Genomic DNA, 14,118 nt, shown 5'->3' on the forward strand with positions numbered 1-14,118 from the left:
CCGCCTTTCTCCTGTCTTGAATCATGTAGGGAGGGAATGCCCTTATTTCTAGTATGTATTTTATCCCAGCTGATATTTTGCCCCCAGAGAAGTAGATTGGTCTGTATGTGTCAAATTGTGGGTTGCCACTTGGCGTTGCAAGTATCGACTTTGGAGCCCTCAAATGAAGAGCCCTCTTCCCATGCTGCATGCTGGCCTACATGCGTGTGAGCACACTTTTTTCACAAAGGGTTCAGGCTGTATTAGTTTCCAGGCCTCCTTGCAGGCAGACAGGCATGTTGAAGAAGATAGTGCAACACTTGATGACAGCCCAGATGCTCACCCTGGGAACACTTCAAACATGGGAGAGGGCTGGACCTCTGAAACAGAACAGCCTGACTGAACTCTAAAGCTGTTTCTGCTTCAGGGGACGGTCTCTGCTGAGGAAATGGCCCAGTGGCTAAAGTGCTTGCCATGTAAATATGACTGCCTGAGTTTAGAGTTCTCCAGGGGTAGACGGCCGGGCATGGCCATATGCACCTGTAACCCTAGTTCTCAGAAGCGGGCTGCAGAGATGGGAGGGTGCCGGGGGCCTGATAACCAGCAAGTCAAGCCAAAATAGTGAGCCCCAGGTTCAGTTAGAAACACTGTCTCCAAAAATATGGTCGAGAGCAATAGTGGGAGACATCCAAAGTCTCTATCACACACACACACACACACACACACACACACACACACACACTTACACAGGAGGTAGCTATGGTTTGTAAAGCCAAATGGAGCAAAGGTATGGGATACTGGGTCATTTTTGAAGAGAGAGGAATCTGCGTATTTACAAAGACATGCAGCATGCATCACTATCTTCCCTGACATCTATGGGGCTATGAGAACTCAGAAGTAATGTTGGCCTTCCCCTCAGCCTCCAGCCTTCGCCATTGCGTCTCGGTGTTTGCGGTTACGAACTGCTCGGACGTGTAGCCGCCTGTGTCTGTTCTCTTTTAGGGTGTCCTCGCAGTTGTGCGTTTGCCTTTTGGATTTGGGCCCTCTCCACACACACGGCATTCATTAGGCGTGGTTTGCTGACACAACCTCCCGGTGCCAGTGCTTACAACCTGTGACCAGACTAGGTTTCTGAGTCACATCCCACAGCTGGTTCAGTCGACTAACATGCCTAGTCCATTTTCTGAATGCCGGCTCTCCTATCTCCCACTCTGTAACCAGTAACCGGCGTTCTGTTCCTGAGAAGAAGACCTGATATTTATTTCGGTGGAATTTTATCCTACAAAACCTGTAGGATTTCCTGGTTACCTCCTAATATATGTCTTTCACATTTTACTAAAAGATACATGGGATTTGTCTCAGCATTTTAGCCAAGTTGAGGTTCATCTAGATACCGTAGTTGTCTGGTCTGGTGTACAAACGCCTGTCTCCGTGTGTCTTTTGTCACCTCCCATCCATTCGGTTTCCCTTCCGTGTGTTTAGTTACATGATCCTCAGCCCACTTTAGTGATCTTCTGCTTAAAACCGACCACCTCCTAATCCCAGCTCATCTCCTATGCACTCTGCTGTTTTCCCCTCCGTAGCAGGCATTTTGCCTGGCATCCCATTGCTGCCTCTTGCCTCCTTTAGGATGAAAGGTCTGCTGAGACAGCAGTTTTTTGTCACTTTCTCTCCTGCTAGGCTCCATGCTTGTTCAAGAGTGTGGTTGGATGCAGCAGCATCCTCATGTCTCTCAGTAAAAATGTTGGAACCAGGCAGGGCCCAGGCTCGGTTCAGTGCCTCCTGCTAGAGGCTGCTAAGGATCGTGTGATCGCTAACAAACCCACTTAATGCTCTCAGCATCCAGCCTAACTCATCCTCACTCTATCTGGTGGGGTATCAAGAGAGTTGATCACAGTTCTTGCTACAGTTGGAGATAGCCCTCTCGTCCATCAGTCTGGAAGTTCCTCTTCTCCCGCTGCCCAAAAGGAAGCAGCTCCATCTGACTTGTGTTAACTGCACCCAGGTTATCTTTCTGATGTCTCATCCGAAATTCTGCTCCAACACAGCATTTTAACTGGTGGCCTGTCCAGACCCTGTGACTACCTGTGAGGAAGTCATTCTAGCTACACTGTCCCCTCGGCTCAGGCCCAGGACCTTGACCCTAAGGTACAGACGTGGCACCAAGCGTCAGACAGCTTAGATTCGAAGGCAACGCTTCATCAATATTAGAATATTATTTCTTTCTATTTCTCAACTTCTGTAGTCCATAAAAATTATTATATAACATTCAAAATATGATACTATTTATTGCTGTTTGATCAGATCCTTTTGACTTTGCATCTAGTTGCTGCACATAGACCATAAAGAACCTAATTTGGGGTTTTGTTTATTCTTTAATTTTAGTTTCATTTGGGTCCATTTCATTCTCATCCCAGATGTTCCCCCAGGAGCCTCCTGACTGGCTCTAGACCTCTCAGCCCATGATCTTCCAGGTTAGACTCTTCAGGCAAGCCACTGGCGTGATACATAGAAGTCTATGAAAAACACATCTAGGCGTCTCAGGCGCCTTTCAAATCTACCAACTCAGAATCCACAAGTCCACAAGGCCTGCAAGGGATTGCCTTAAAGTTTGAAACACTCTCTCCGCTCTTATACCATGCCACTCCCCACTGAAGGAGCATCCTTAAACTTCACACAAACCATCCCCAAACCATCCCAGTCAGGAAATGAACCACCTTAACTTTCAGATGAGATGCTTTTGATGTCGTCGGGTCTAAGGACGATGAGCAAGTGTGTCAAGTGACTTAGGGCAGCTATAAGAATGATCACGGTTCAGTTGGCTACTCCCTTCTAGTAAAAGCGGAGTATATTGTTTCTCCATGGTGACAAGACATTTGGGAAGCCATGTGATGGGCTGAGTTCCTCTTATTCATTCCGTACTTACTGTGTGTTGGACACAATGACAACCATTTTTCCTAATTTAATCCTTATCGTAATCTATTCAGACAGGTATTTTTAGCTTTATTTAAGATATTAAAAAAAGACTAAGACTCAAAGCATTCAGGCTAGCCAGAGTCACAGGACTGGTGGTTCAGACTATAGTGTAAGTAACAAATACATCTGAAATACAGAGGCTGAGACCAGTAGTTCTGTCCGAAGAGGCCCTGTGGTCTGTGGAAGGTGCTGATACTCTCTCAGATCTTCTAGTTTTCTTATCACACATGGCTTCATCATTACCTGTGCCCGTGTGGTTGGAGAGTGTCCCTGCCCTTGAGGAAAAGGGAAAAGGCATAGGCATTTGATTTCTTATGAAAACATAATCCAAAGTTTTACTGGCCATTTCTACTTCCATTTTGTCAATCAAAGCTTGTACACTTGGCCACATTTAGTTGCAGAACAGACAAAGATATGTAGGAACTTGGAAGTTATTTACTAGGAAGGAAAATGGGAATTACTAATAAGAGAACCCATAGGTTCTGCCCAGGCACCTAACTGAAGGATGAGATTCAAACCCTGTCACCAAAACTTGTGACCTGTTTATATTATTGACTGTCAGTAGATGTTGCATTGGCATAGATTGAGATACATGTGTAAGCTTGCTTTTTACGGTTAGGAATCATTTATCCCTTTTCTTTGCTTCCTTCACAACCAAAATGATTCTGTGACAAAATGTCACGATTTTGTTGTTGTTGTTGTTGTTGTTTTTCGCGAAAGGGTTTCTCTGTGTAACAGCCCTGCCTGTCCTGGAACTAGCTCTTACTGACCAGGCTGGCCTCTAACTCACAGAGATCCACATACCTCTGCTTCCCAAGTGCTGGGATTAAAGGCGTGCACCACCACCACCCAGCAAATGTCACAATTGTAATGAAGTTATTTTTACTTATAAACTAGGACAAATATCATCTCTGTTGAGCAGAAATATTATAATAAAATAATCCACCAATTTTTTTCTAGACTTTTTAATGAAACTATATTTTTTATATGTAGGTGTGTGTGTGTATGTGTGTGTGTGTGTGTGTGTGTGTGTGTGTGTGTGTGTGTGTGTGCGCGCGCATGTACATTCCAGGGCATGCATACAAAGGTCAGAGGAAGATTTAATTCTTTGTAATTCTTGTACAAGTTGATTCTTTTGTTTCCTTTCCTTCCATCATCTGGGTCTTGAGGATCAAACTCAGAGACCATCACAGGCGTGACAACAACTGCCTTTATCCAGTGAGCCATCTTGCCTTTCTGAAATTTTTATTTTATTCCAAATAAACACATGTTGATTATTTTGTGTTTCAGATAACTAGTACACATACCCATTGATAAGCACTATGTGTATATGCATGCAGCACTTGAGATATATATATATATATATATATATACATACATAGATGTATCTCTATATATCCCAGATACATACATATATGTATGTATATATGCATACATGCATATTTTGCAAAAATAATTCTTACAAATCATTTTTAGCAAATAATCACCTTCTTTACAAGAGAGAATGTCATTGTTCCAAACTCAGCTGGCATTTCTCTTTTGCTGGAGTGCAGGTCAACTCGTATGCAATAATGCTTCACACCAGCACCTCCAAACATTCAGAGGCATGCAGCAATATGAACTCTCATGCATGTGGGTCCCCTGCAGCTGGGCCTGGGTGGCTAGCTCTGTCCTAGACATGTCTGACTCTCCTAAGATAGCTAACTAGTTTGAACCTGTTTTCCTCTGGCTATGGCAGGAGTATAAGAGAACAGATGGAAATACTTGAGGCCTAGGCTGGGAACTGGCATAAGCCAAAACAAACCATGTAGCCAAACCCACAGTCAAAATCCAGCAAGAATGCATGATGAGGCTTTCGGTTAGAGAAAATACAGTCACAGGATAAAGGGTAGAATCACACACTCCATGAGGAATCTGGGCCAGGGCTAATAAACAGCTTACCATTCCTTTGCCTTAGCAAGTTATTTTGAATATTTGTCATGATATGATAGTAACTATTTTAAGGTAGCTTTATTTTTTAATAGCTAAGCTATGGATGAAATTAGAAGATCAGGAGGTTTATCATTGCACAAAGAGGTAACTATTTAACCATGTCACATAAAATAATCTTTTTCAACTGGGTGGTGTAACACATGCCTTTAATTCCAGCACTGGGGAGGAAGAGAAAGGCAGATCTCCTGTGAGTTTGAGGTCAGCTTGATCTATAGAGCAAGTTCCAGGACAGCTAGGGCTGTTACACAGAGGAGCTGTCTCCAAAAAAACAAACAAACAAAAATCTTATTTCTGGAAGAATTTGTTTAAGAATATAGTATTTAGTGCCCTGGTTCTCAACCTTCCTAGTGTTACAACCCTTTAATATGGTTCTCAGCCTTCCTAATACAGTTCCTCATGTGAACCCCAAACCATAAAATTATTTCATTGCTGCTTCATCACTATAATTTTGCTACTATTATGAATCATAATGTAAATAGCTGTGTTTTCCAATGGTCTTAGGTGACCCCTTAGTAGACATTCAACTCCCAAAGGGGTCACAACCCACAGGTTGAGAACTACTGGCTTATTCGCATAGTGTTGAGATAAATGTCTTTCCTGGTTGACCATTTTGACATGATTAAGACTCATTTGAACATTTTGTTCTAAACCAATTTTTTTTGTGTGTGTGGTTGTTGCTTTTTTAAGACAAAAGTCTCTCCTCGTAGCCCTGGCTGTCTCAGAACTTACTATGTAGAACAGGGTGGCCTTGAACTCATAGAGATCTACTTGTCTCTGCCTCCTGAGAGCTAGGGTTAAAGGTGTGTACCATCATGCCCAGTTCTCTAAAATATTTGTAATAATAAATCCAATGCATTGTAATCATGTGCTGTCAAAGGAGAAAGGGAGCCAGCAGAGGCTCATGCTACACTTTCTGCTAACTCTGGAAAATGTGCTTTCTGTGCAGATTCTTATTGCCAAGTCCCCTCTGGCTTCCTTCACCTCCTTCATCTACACCATCAAGGGGGAAGGCCTGGTTCTCCAAGGTAAGATCCATCGGCTAAATGGTTTCTGTAAGTATGTTCTTCTCAGTGCTGCCCATAACCGGTGTCAAGCACTGCTTGGGTCCTATTAGATGCTAGTTCAGACAATTCAAAGGCCAAGGTAAATTAGCTGGTAATTTTTTTTAAACCCTGATAAGATCAAGGGATTTGGCAAGTTGTAACAAGAATTTGACAGGAGGAAGGAAGAACGACAGGATTTATAACACAATGGAAGAGCTGTTGTTTAGTAGTAGAATGCTCATTTATTTATTTTTTTGCATTATAATTAACAAAACAAAAGGAAAAACAAATATAAAATCCTCCAAATGGGACAACAATAACAAAAATATGAGGGCTTAATTCATTAAGAGAGCCTATAGACCAATATGAAATACAACCATAGATTCTTTATAGATATTAGATATAGATTGCTCATGTATGTATGTGTGTGTTTTCATGTATATGGTCAGGTGCCTGTGCATATTAAAATGTGAAGTTGACAGGTATCTTCCTCAATTACTGTCTGCCTTATGTTTGAGGCCAGGGCCCATGGAATTCTCCCTTCTGGCTAGTAGAGCCAGCCAGCTTGCGTTAGGAAGTCTTCTTTCTCTGCCTCCTGTGTTGGGACTGTCAGTGGGCTGCCACAACCACCACCTTTCACATGGGGTCTGGGGTTCTGAACTCTGGCCATCACACTTTCCCAGCAAGCGCCTGACCTGCTGAGTTGTCTCCTCAGCCCCATAATGGTCTTGTAAATAACCAAATGACCGTCTCCTTTAAAGCAGGCATTTATCTCAGGAGAATGTCAAGAACGCTTCTGATTGTTTGGGAGAACTTGTCCCTGCCATGTCCTTTGCAGATCCTATGGTGTGAGCTGCGTGCAAAGTTGTCAGTGCCAGCCTGGCAAAGATCAACCCACAACCTGTGGGGCTGTGTGTGGGATTTCTGGAACCCTGCTTCCCTGTGCTGAAGTCCCAGTGACATTTCTTCTAGTCTGTACTTTAGGACATCCTGGTCCTCGACTTGAAGGGAGCTGGGTTCTGGCTCAAAGCAGAACTCTACTAGGCCACTTGAGTGGAGGTTCCATCCTAGGTGCTCTGTGCCCTGGTTAGGAGAGGCTCTTAACATTGTCAGGTCCTTCCAGAAAATAGTTAACATACAAGGGTAAATTTAAGACTTAGACAATTCAGCCTCTCGAGTCAAAAACGCTGCTCTATGGGTTAAGAGTGCTCAGGATGTACATTTGCCCCCCACTGTCAGGCCAGAGACCCCACCCACAGGGACCCATAGGTGAACATCTGCCCTGAACCAGAGAGCCTTTCCATTGCTTTGCATGGCAGGAATGTCTGCCCTGCAGGGTTTTATAAACTAGGGTTTTTCCCCAGGTTTGTAAACCAGCTGCTTCAGGGTCCCCAAGGAGATCACTTCATCACAGAGACCCAGCAGGGACAGGATGGGGAGTTCCTGCTTCTGGATGAGGACCAGGCTGCAGCCCTCCCTTTCTGCCCCCTCAAAAAATATCTGCTCCTTAATGGACTCTGAAGCAGTGTGTTTGTTCGGGCGCAGCTGAGCTCCCCAGCGGGAGACTCTCAGGTCCACAGAAATTTGGGGTAAGAACCACTGACCTTTGGCTCTTAGCCTTTGACTTATGCTATCCAAGTTCCTTGGTAAATATTTTTTTTTTACAATTGCAAATATTGTTTTTCTGACAAAGAAGCAGAGATTTTAAGAGCAGATTAAGCAAAGCAAACAGCAGGCCCCTCTGTTACATACTCTCTAAGGGTGTCTAACTAGTAAGCGATCAGAAAGCCGGGCTTGTGTTTGCCCAGGGCACAGGGTGGGTTTTCGAGCGAATGCTGTATCTTTAGAGGCTGCCTGAGAAGATTAGTGCTCTAATAAAGAGAAAGTTAAGATGAGGGTTTCAGAAAGTCTAGGGCAAATTGTAAGCCAAGAAGGCTCGTACTGAAAGCCTTGCTGCGAAGCATTTCTTAGTTTATCTAAAGTGGATAACACCGGGAGCGTTTGCAGGGACAAGATTCCTTTGTCCGTTCATGCCTAAGATCACGATTCAGACAGAGAAGAGGGGATTATTAGAGAAGAGTAGAAACTGGATATACACTTTGGTGGGTGGAAGTCACAGACCCACCAACCCAAGTGAATCCACGCTTAAAACAAATAACAGGAAAACCACACGCAGCGGCAGCCATCTGTAACCACAGCAATCCTATGAAGAGATGAGAGGCAGAGGCAGGAGAATCACCCTGAAGCTGGTCTAGCCTGGAGTACTTGGCATGGCGGAGATAACAAGAGAGACCTGCATCTCAAAAGCTAGGTGGAGAGAAGCTGGAAAGATGACTGGGCGGTTAAAAGTGACCGCTGCTCTTGTAGAGAACCCAGGTGTGATTCCCGGCGTTCTCTGGCAGCTCCAGGGGATCCTGTATCTCATCTGGCCTCTGTGGACACCAGGCACACATGTGGTGCACATACATGCTTGTGTTTGCAGGCAAAACACTCTTACACATAAAGCCAAATCTAAAAAGAAAGAAGGAAAAACCAAGCTAGAAGAAGAGACCGTGTCTCAAAAGTTGTCCTCTGACTCCACATGCATGCTATGTCGTGTATGTGCATGCACACGCAATAATAGTCAATAGTAATAATAAAGCAAAGAATAACTACAGAGAGCTGGAAACCAGCAAAGAAAGCGTGTTACTGAAGGGGACAGACCTCAAGCCATGTGTCCAGGAAAGAAAAATTCAAGAAAATGTCACGACGCAGCCGGGCGATGGTGGCGCACGCCTTTAATCCCAGCACTCGGGAGGCAGAGGCAGGCGGATCTCTGTGAGTTCCAGACCAGCCTGGTCTACAGAGCTAGTCCCAGGACAGGCTCCAAAGCCACAGAGAAACCCTGTCTCGAAAAACCAAAAAAAAAAAAAAAAAAAAGAAAAGAAAATGTCACGACGCGAGGTCCCCAACCAATAAAAACATGCCCAGGGGAGGGGCTTCAACCCCATATGCTGATTTCTATGCTGTTATCTTGGTTCTGCTCCCTGAAAAGCACTTCCCTATCTAGGGAACCCTGCCTCCCCCACCCTCCCCGCCGTAAGCAATGCTTCTGAACACAACCTCACAAGGCCCTGCTTTCCTGCATGTGCTCCTGGGTCTTCTGGGGAGTGGAGGGCGGAGGCCACCGGAGCTGTTCCCCCCAGTAAATCAGGAGCCTCTTTTATTTTAAAGGATGCTTGGTTCTCAGTTCCAGCTCTGCCGTGAGTTTGAGAAAAGTCTTTGGAGCCCTAGGTTTAAGAACTGAACAGTAACCTGTTAGCTGTCTGTAGTGAAACTGATGGTGTGTGAGCAACTTGGAGGAAGAAAGGGAGGTGGGGAGAGGGGAGGAAGGGGAACTGAAAGTTATCAGGTCATATCACATACATTGGATCCTTCCATGATATTTAGTCATTGGGTGTGCACATATGTATATGGTCAGTTTGTGTATGTAGATCACAGTAGCCCATGGCAATCTCTAGGTCCCGCCAGCCTTCCACTTCCCTGCTTCTCCTGGGAGGCCGCATACTAACCCCTTACCTCTCTCCTCTCTCGGTACAGTCGTTCCCTTGAGACCACCACAGGCTGAAACACACAAGCTTCCCTTCCCTTCCCCCCATCCTTAGCAGATGAGCCTGCGGAAAGACCTGCATGTCCCCCAAGTTTGAAGCAGAGAGGCCTTGCTCCCTGGGTCACGAACCTGGAGAGGTACCAGGTTCCTGATGGGAGGGGCGGCTCTGACAGCCAAAGTGAGCTTGGAGCTCCTGGTAGGGCCTGCAGCTCTTGCCTGCAGGACACCCAGAAAGGAGATTAGCTGGGAGGCTGGGGCAGGTCCTGGGCTACCACTAAGAGAAGCAGGTGTCCTGGTAGCTTGACGTCAGTCTCTGGGAGAGAGCGAGCGAGCAGTGCTGGGCTGGGCTGGAGTGGTGGGAAAGTGCCCTTAGCTCAGGCTGGCTGCTCTGGGGGTGGGGCTGTCAGTGACCGTGGGAATGGTCCCTCGGTGCCTTTTATCCTCCGCAAACCCCAAGATTCCTAATACCTGAAGCTCTCTGAGTGCACAGCAGAGGGAGAGAATGAAAGGTGAGGGCAGAATGGGATTGAGCAGCTCCACAGGCCATTCCCCTCGCTGCTTCTCGAGGATTAGGATGCCTAGAGCGGGCGGCTACTGGGGGCCTGACTCTGGTCCCTCCCCTTTGTCTGCCGGGCTGGGAGGGACAATGAGAGGGCAGGCTGGAAAGACCAAGGGGCTGGGTAGAGATTTCTCAAGCTGCTTTTGAAACACTTGAAGGAGCCAGTCCATGCTATTGTTGTAGTAAAATAGAAAGCGGAACTATTCTTTAAAAAAAAAAAAAAAAAAGGAAAGAAAAGAAAAAGTAAAAGAAAGAAACGCACCCTCCCAGGCATCTTCAGGAGGCTGCTGGACTGAAGCCATTAACATGGTAATACCATCCTGTTTGCATCTTCTTTGTCTGCCCAACATTTGTCTGGGATTCTGCCTCTGCGCCTCAGCCCCAGACCCTGGAAATACTTAGGCCCCAAAAGAGAGGGAGCAAACCGCGTGGCCGCTGGCATCCAAGTGTCCTGGCCTCTAGCAGGAGGCCAGGTGGAGCGAGGGGGAAAGCTCAGCCCTTTAAACGACCGGAATGAGAACGAACTGTAAATCTAATTTTCCTTTCCCCGCCGCGAAGCCTTGGTACTCACCAAGTGGAAAAGCTTGCAAAGGGCCGAGTGAGGCAGAGAGGTGCCAGGACTGATGGCCAGGGAAAGGCAGCTGACTTTGGGGGTGGGTTTCATGGAGTGGCCCCCACCCAGAGCCCTTGGCTGCGAAAGGCAAGGGAGAATTTGCAGGGAACTCCAACCCTCTCCAAGTCTCTCTGCTCATGCCTGTCGTCTCCCTGAGCTCCAAATATGCCACCAAGAAGAGAGCAGGGTGGGAAGCGGCCTGGGGTGCCTCGCTGATGCTGGGGGTAGGAGTGCGGGGCAGGAGAAGCCATCTGGCCCTCCTGGAACCAGCCCTGTTTTCTTGGGGCCTGTGACTGGGTGAAGGAGCTTCCGAGGAGGAAGCTGGCCCAGAAAGGGGAGAGGATGGATGGCAAAGCCCGCTGTTTCTGCTTTGCCTTGCATTCTCCTTTGCTCAGGAATCCAGGAAGTGGTTTGGAAAACAGCAAGCTGAGTTGTTTGAAGCAGGACGGAAGACAGCTTCATTGCCCAGGAAGACAGAAACATGTGTGCCCTCCATTGTCTTCACAGCATCAGGCGCTAGCGTGAGATGTTGGCTCTGGGCTCTGGGCTGTCCTGTACTAGTTTAGGTCTGAAGGAGCTGAGGTAGGCTGGGGAGCCTGAGAGGAGACTGAGCTATCCCAGCACGGGTCCTGAGAAGGTGCTAGACCCAAAACTAGCTTCAACTCCCCAGGCTTGGATGAACTAGAAAATAAAGAAGCTGTTTCTTTGGAGAGCTGGACAGCTGTGTGACTCTGCTTTTAACATCAAAAACGCCTTGTTTGAGCACCTTTGGGAGCTCCTGGGGAAAAATATTAATCTGCTCTGTGTGTCTGTCACAAACTTGGGTTACATCCTCCAACCCCATCTTCTTTGTCCCAAGCCATTTGGGAGATAATATTGAAGAATTCTTTCCCCTGATACTGTCATGTGAGTTTGTTCCCTTCATTTGGAATCTATAGTCCAACCTCTCCCACCCCCTCTCCTGGACTCAAAGTGACCCAGAAAGAAGTGTCTGCATGGTAAATCCATCCCACATACCTGGCACAGCCCAGCATTCATTGTGACACTGGGCCAAGACCAAGAGTCCTGAGGTTCAGAGGAGCCTGTCACCATGTCCCCGCCCACCCCCATCCGTGCTGGTGCAGCCTCCAAAGGCTCCCCCAGGCCTCTTGGTGGCAGAGTCCCATTTGCTCTGTGCTCTTCTCTTTGGACATTTGTTCTGCATCTCCTCCCATGCTGCCTTTCACCACCCACCTTCCTTCCGCTCGTGCCGTTGTTTCCCTCTGACCATTAGCTTCAAGGAGCTTTTTCTTTGTCATTGCAGAACCCAGTGCCCTGCACACTGTAGGCAAGTGCTCTGTTACTGAACATTTTCATACAGAAGTCATAATACATGAATTTTACATATGCAGTATCTAGAATTAGGTTTTAAAATTACCATTGGTTTCATTTTTTTTTTCACTTATGGGAGTAGAACTTGACAAATCTCAAGTCTCTAAAGCTAGTCCCAAAGCAACCTCTCCACAATGTCACCCCTGTTTATAGGGTCAAGGCTCTCTCTCCACAGTGTCATGCTTCCTTCCTAGCCATTCTTGAATGCTTTTCTGTCTAGATGTGAGTTCACATGAAATGGTTTCTTCCGGGGAATATTCTAGAAGTTTCATAAGTGCTTGAACATATACATTTCACAACTTTCCTTCTGTTATCTATCTTGTCTCTGTGATAAATCTACAGACATAACTCGCGGTCTTTCACTTCAGGGAACCATCCGCTGAAGCATTCCAACTCTCCTCTTTATGGACCTTTTTGTGAAGGTTTATTTATTTTCATTTTATGTACATATGTATCTGAGTACTGAATGCATGCTTGGTGCCCGAGGTGGCCAGAAGAGTGGCAGATCCCTTGGAACTGGAGTTTCATCTGGTTGTGAGTGACCAGATGGGTGCTAGGAACCAAACCTGGGTCCTCTGCAAAAGCAGTAAGCACTTTTAATCGCTGAACCATTTCCTCAGCCACCACACCATTTATTTTGAAATTTTGGTTATTTAGCGCAAAGGCTGTCTTTCCAGACCTCTCGATAGGCAGGTATGGGTTTCTCTGGGAATGCATGAGAAGTGTGATGGCTTCCAGAGGCCCTATGCGCTTTTCACCTCTGCTTCCTCTCTGAAGAGGTTTCCCGGTTTACACTCCCTCTGAAGGTGGTGAACCGGTTTCTGTGCAACTGTACATAACTGTGGGGGTCCTGCTGATTTTCCCAGACACGTTGTGTGTCTCTGTCAACTCTGCCTTTAGAGTGCGAGCTTTTGTGTCCTCTAGCGAGATCCACACGGCGAGTGTGTGTCTCTGGCATTGACTTAGTAAGTATTGATGACAGTCACTCCTTTCCTCTAAAGTTAGCTGAGAAATGTGTAGGAACGGTCGTGATCATTGCCCTCAGAGTGGGTCTGGAGCCCTTTCAAAGCACGTAACCAGGGCCTGAGGTGTCAGGAACTCATTCATACCTTTGGACCCTCTCCCTTGCCACGGCAAGCCCTGCAGTTGCTTATTCCTCAAAATTGCTGGGCCTGTCTTGACATACTGCAGGCCAGTCCCGAATCTTGAATCTAGTCTCAATATTCTATGCTAAAGGTTGCATCAGTCATACTGATATAAGGATGCCTTGAGAAATTCCCTGAGGGTAGTTGGGATGTTTCTTTGCTGGGTATACCTCCTAGGTAAACAGTGCCTCACAGTGCTGAGAACTCCTTTCCCACACAGCACTGCAGGGGTGGGGGTGGGAGGGATGAAAGGAAGGATGGGCTCAGAGCTGGCCTGTTTGTCCAGGAACCCAGCCTATTGACTTAGTTCTCCCTCACACCTCAGATATCACTATTGTTGCCTTAGCCCAGAATGGCTCAGCATCATGTCCTCCATCCAGGCAGCAGGATTTGGTGAGAGGGAACGTGTTCCCCTTCCTTTAAGGGCAATTACCCTAAAGCTGCACACTTTATTTCTGAGTGTATGATGCTGGCAAGCTGTAGGTGAAATACACAACAAGAAAATGTTAGTCATCTGAGTGGTCATGTACCGCTCAGTAATGAGGGGGCTCTCCTACCGGTACAGAAAGATATTTCAAGGACACATCCCCTTGAGAGGTCAGTTACAGAGATTACAGATGCAATAGTACAGACCCTAGGGCTGTTACAGCCTTGAAATATGGCATACATTTTGAATATATTAAAAATTCTTGGTCTCTTTCTCTTTGGTTCCAGAGACTGTAGCAGCAGAATAAGACACACAGCAGCAGTCAGTTACTCTGTCGAGGATCAGATCAAAAAATCCTGTCCCAACCCACCCCAGTCTAGAACAGAACCTCTTTTTTTTTTTTTTTTTTTTTTTTTTTTTTTTT

General features: G+C 46.3%; 1 protein-coding gene across 2 annotated transcripts in view; it reads left to right on the plus strand.

Annotated features, from left to right (window-relative positions):
- The window catches only part of Rad51b (RAD51 paralog B), a 513,137-nt gene that overhangs the window by 496,306 nt on the left and 2,713 nt on the right, over positions 1-14,118 (plus strand). For both annotated transcript variants that reach the window (XM_013351997.2, XM_026778999.1), the window contains one exon: positions 5,894-5,972. In XM_013351997.2, the coding sequence (XP_013207451.1) occupies positions 5,894-5,972 (79 nt within the window). The remainder of the gene's footprint in view (positions 1-5,893; positions 5,973-14,118) is intronic.

Source organism: Microtus ochrogaster, chromosome 1, assembly GCF_000317375.1.
Source record: "Microtus ochrogaster isolate Prairie Vole_2 chromosome 1, MicOch1.0, whole genome shotgun sequence".
In the NCBI taxonomy this organism is placed as follows: Eukaryota; Metazoa; Chordata; class Mammalia; order Rodentia; family Cricetidae; genus Microtus; species Microtus ochrogaster.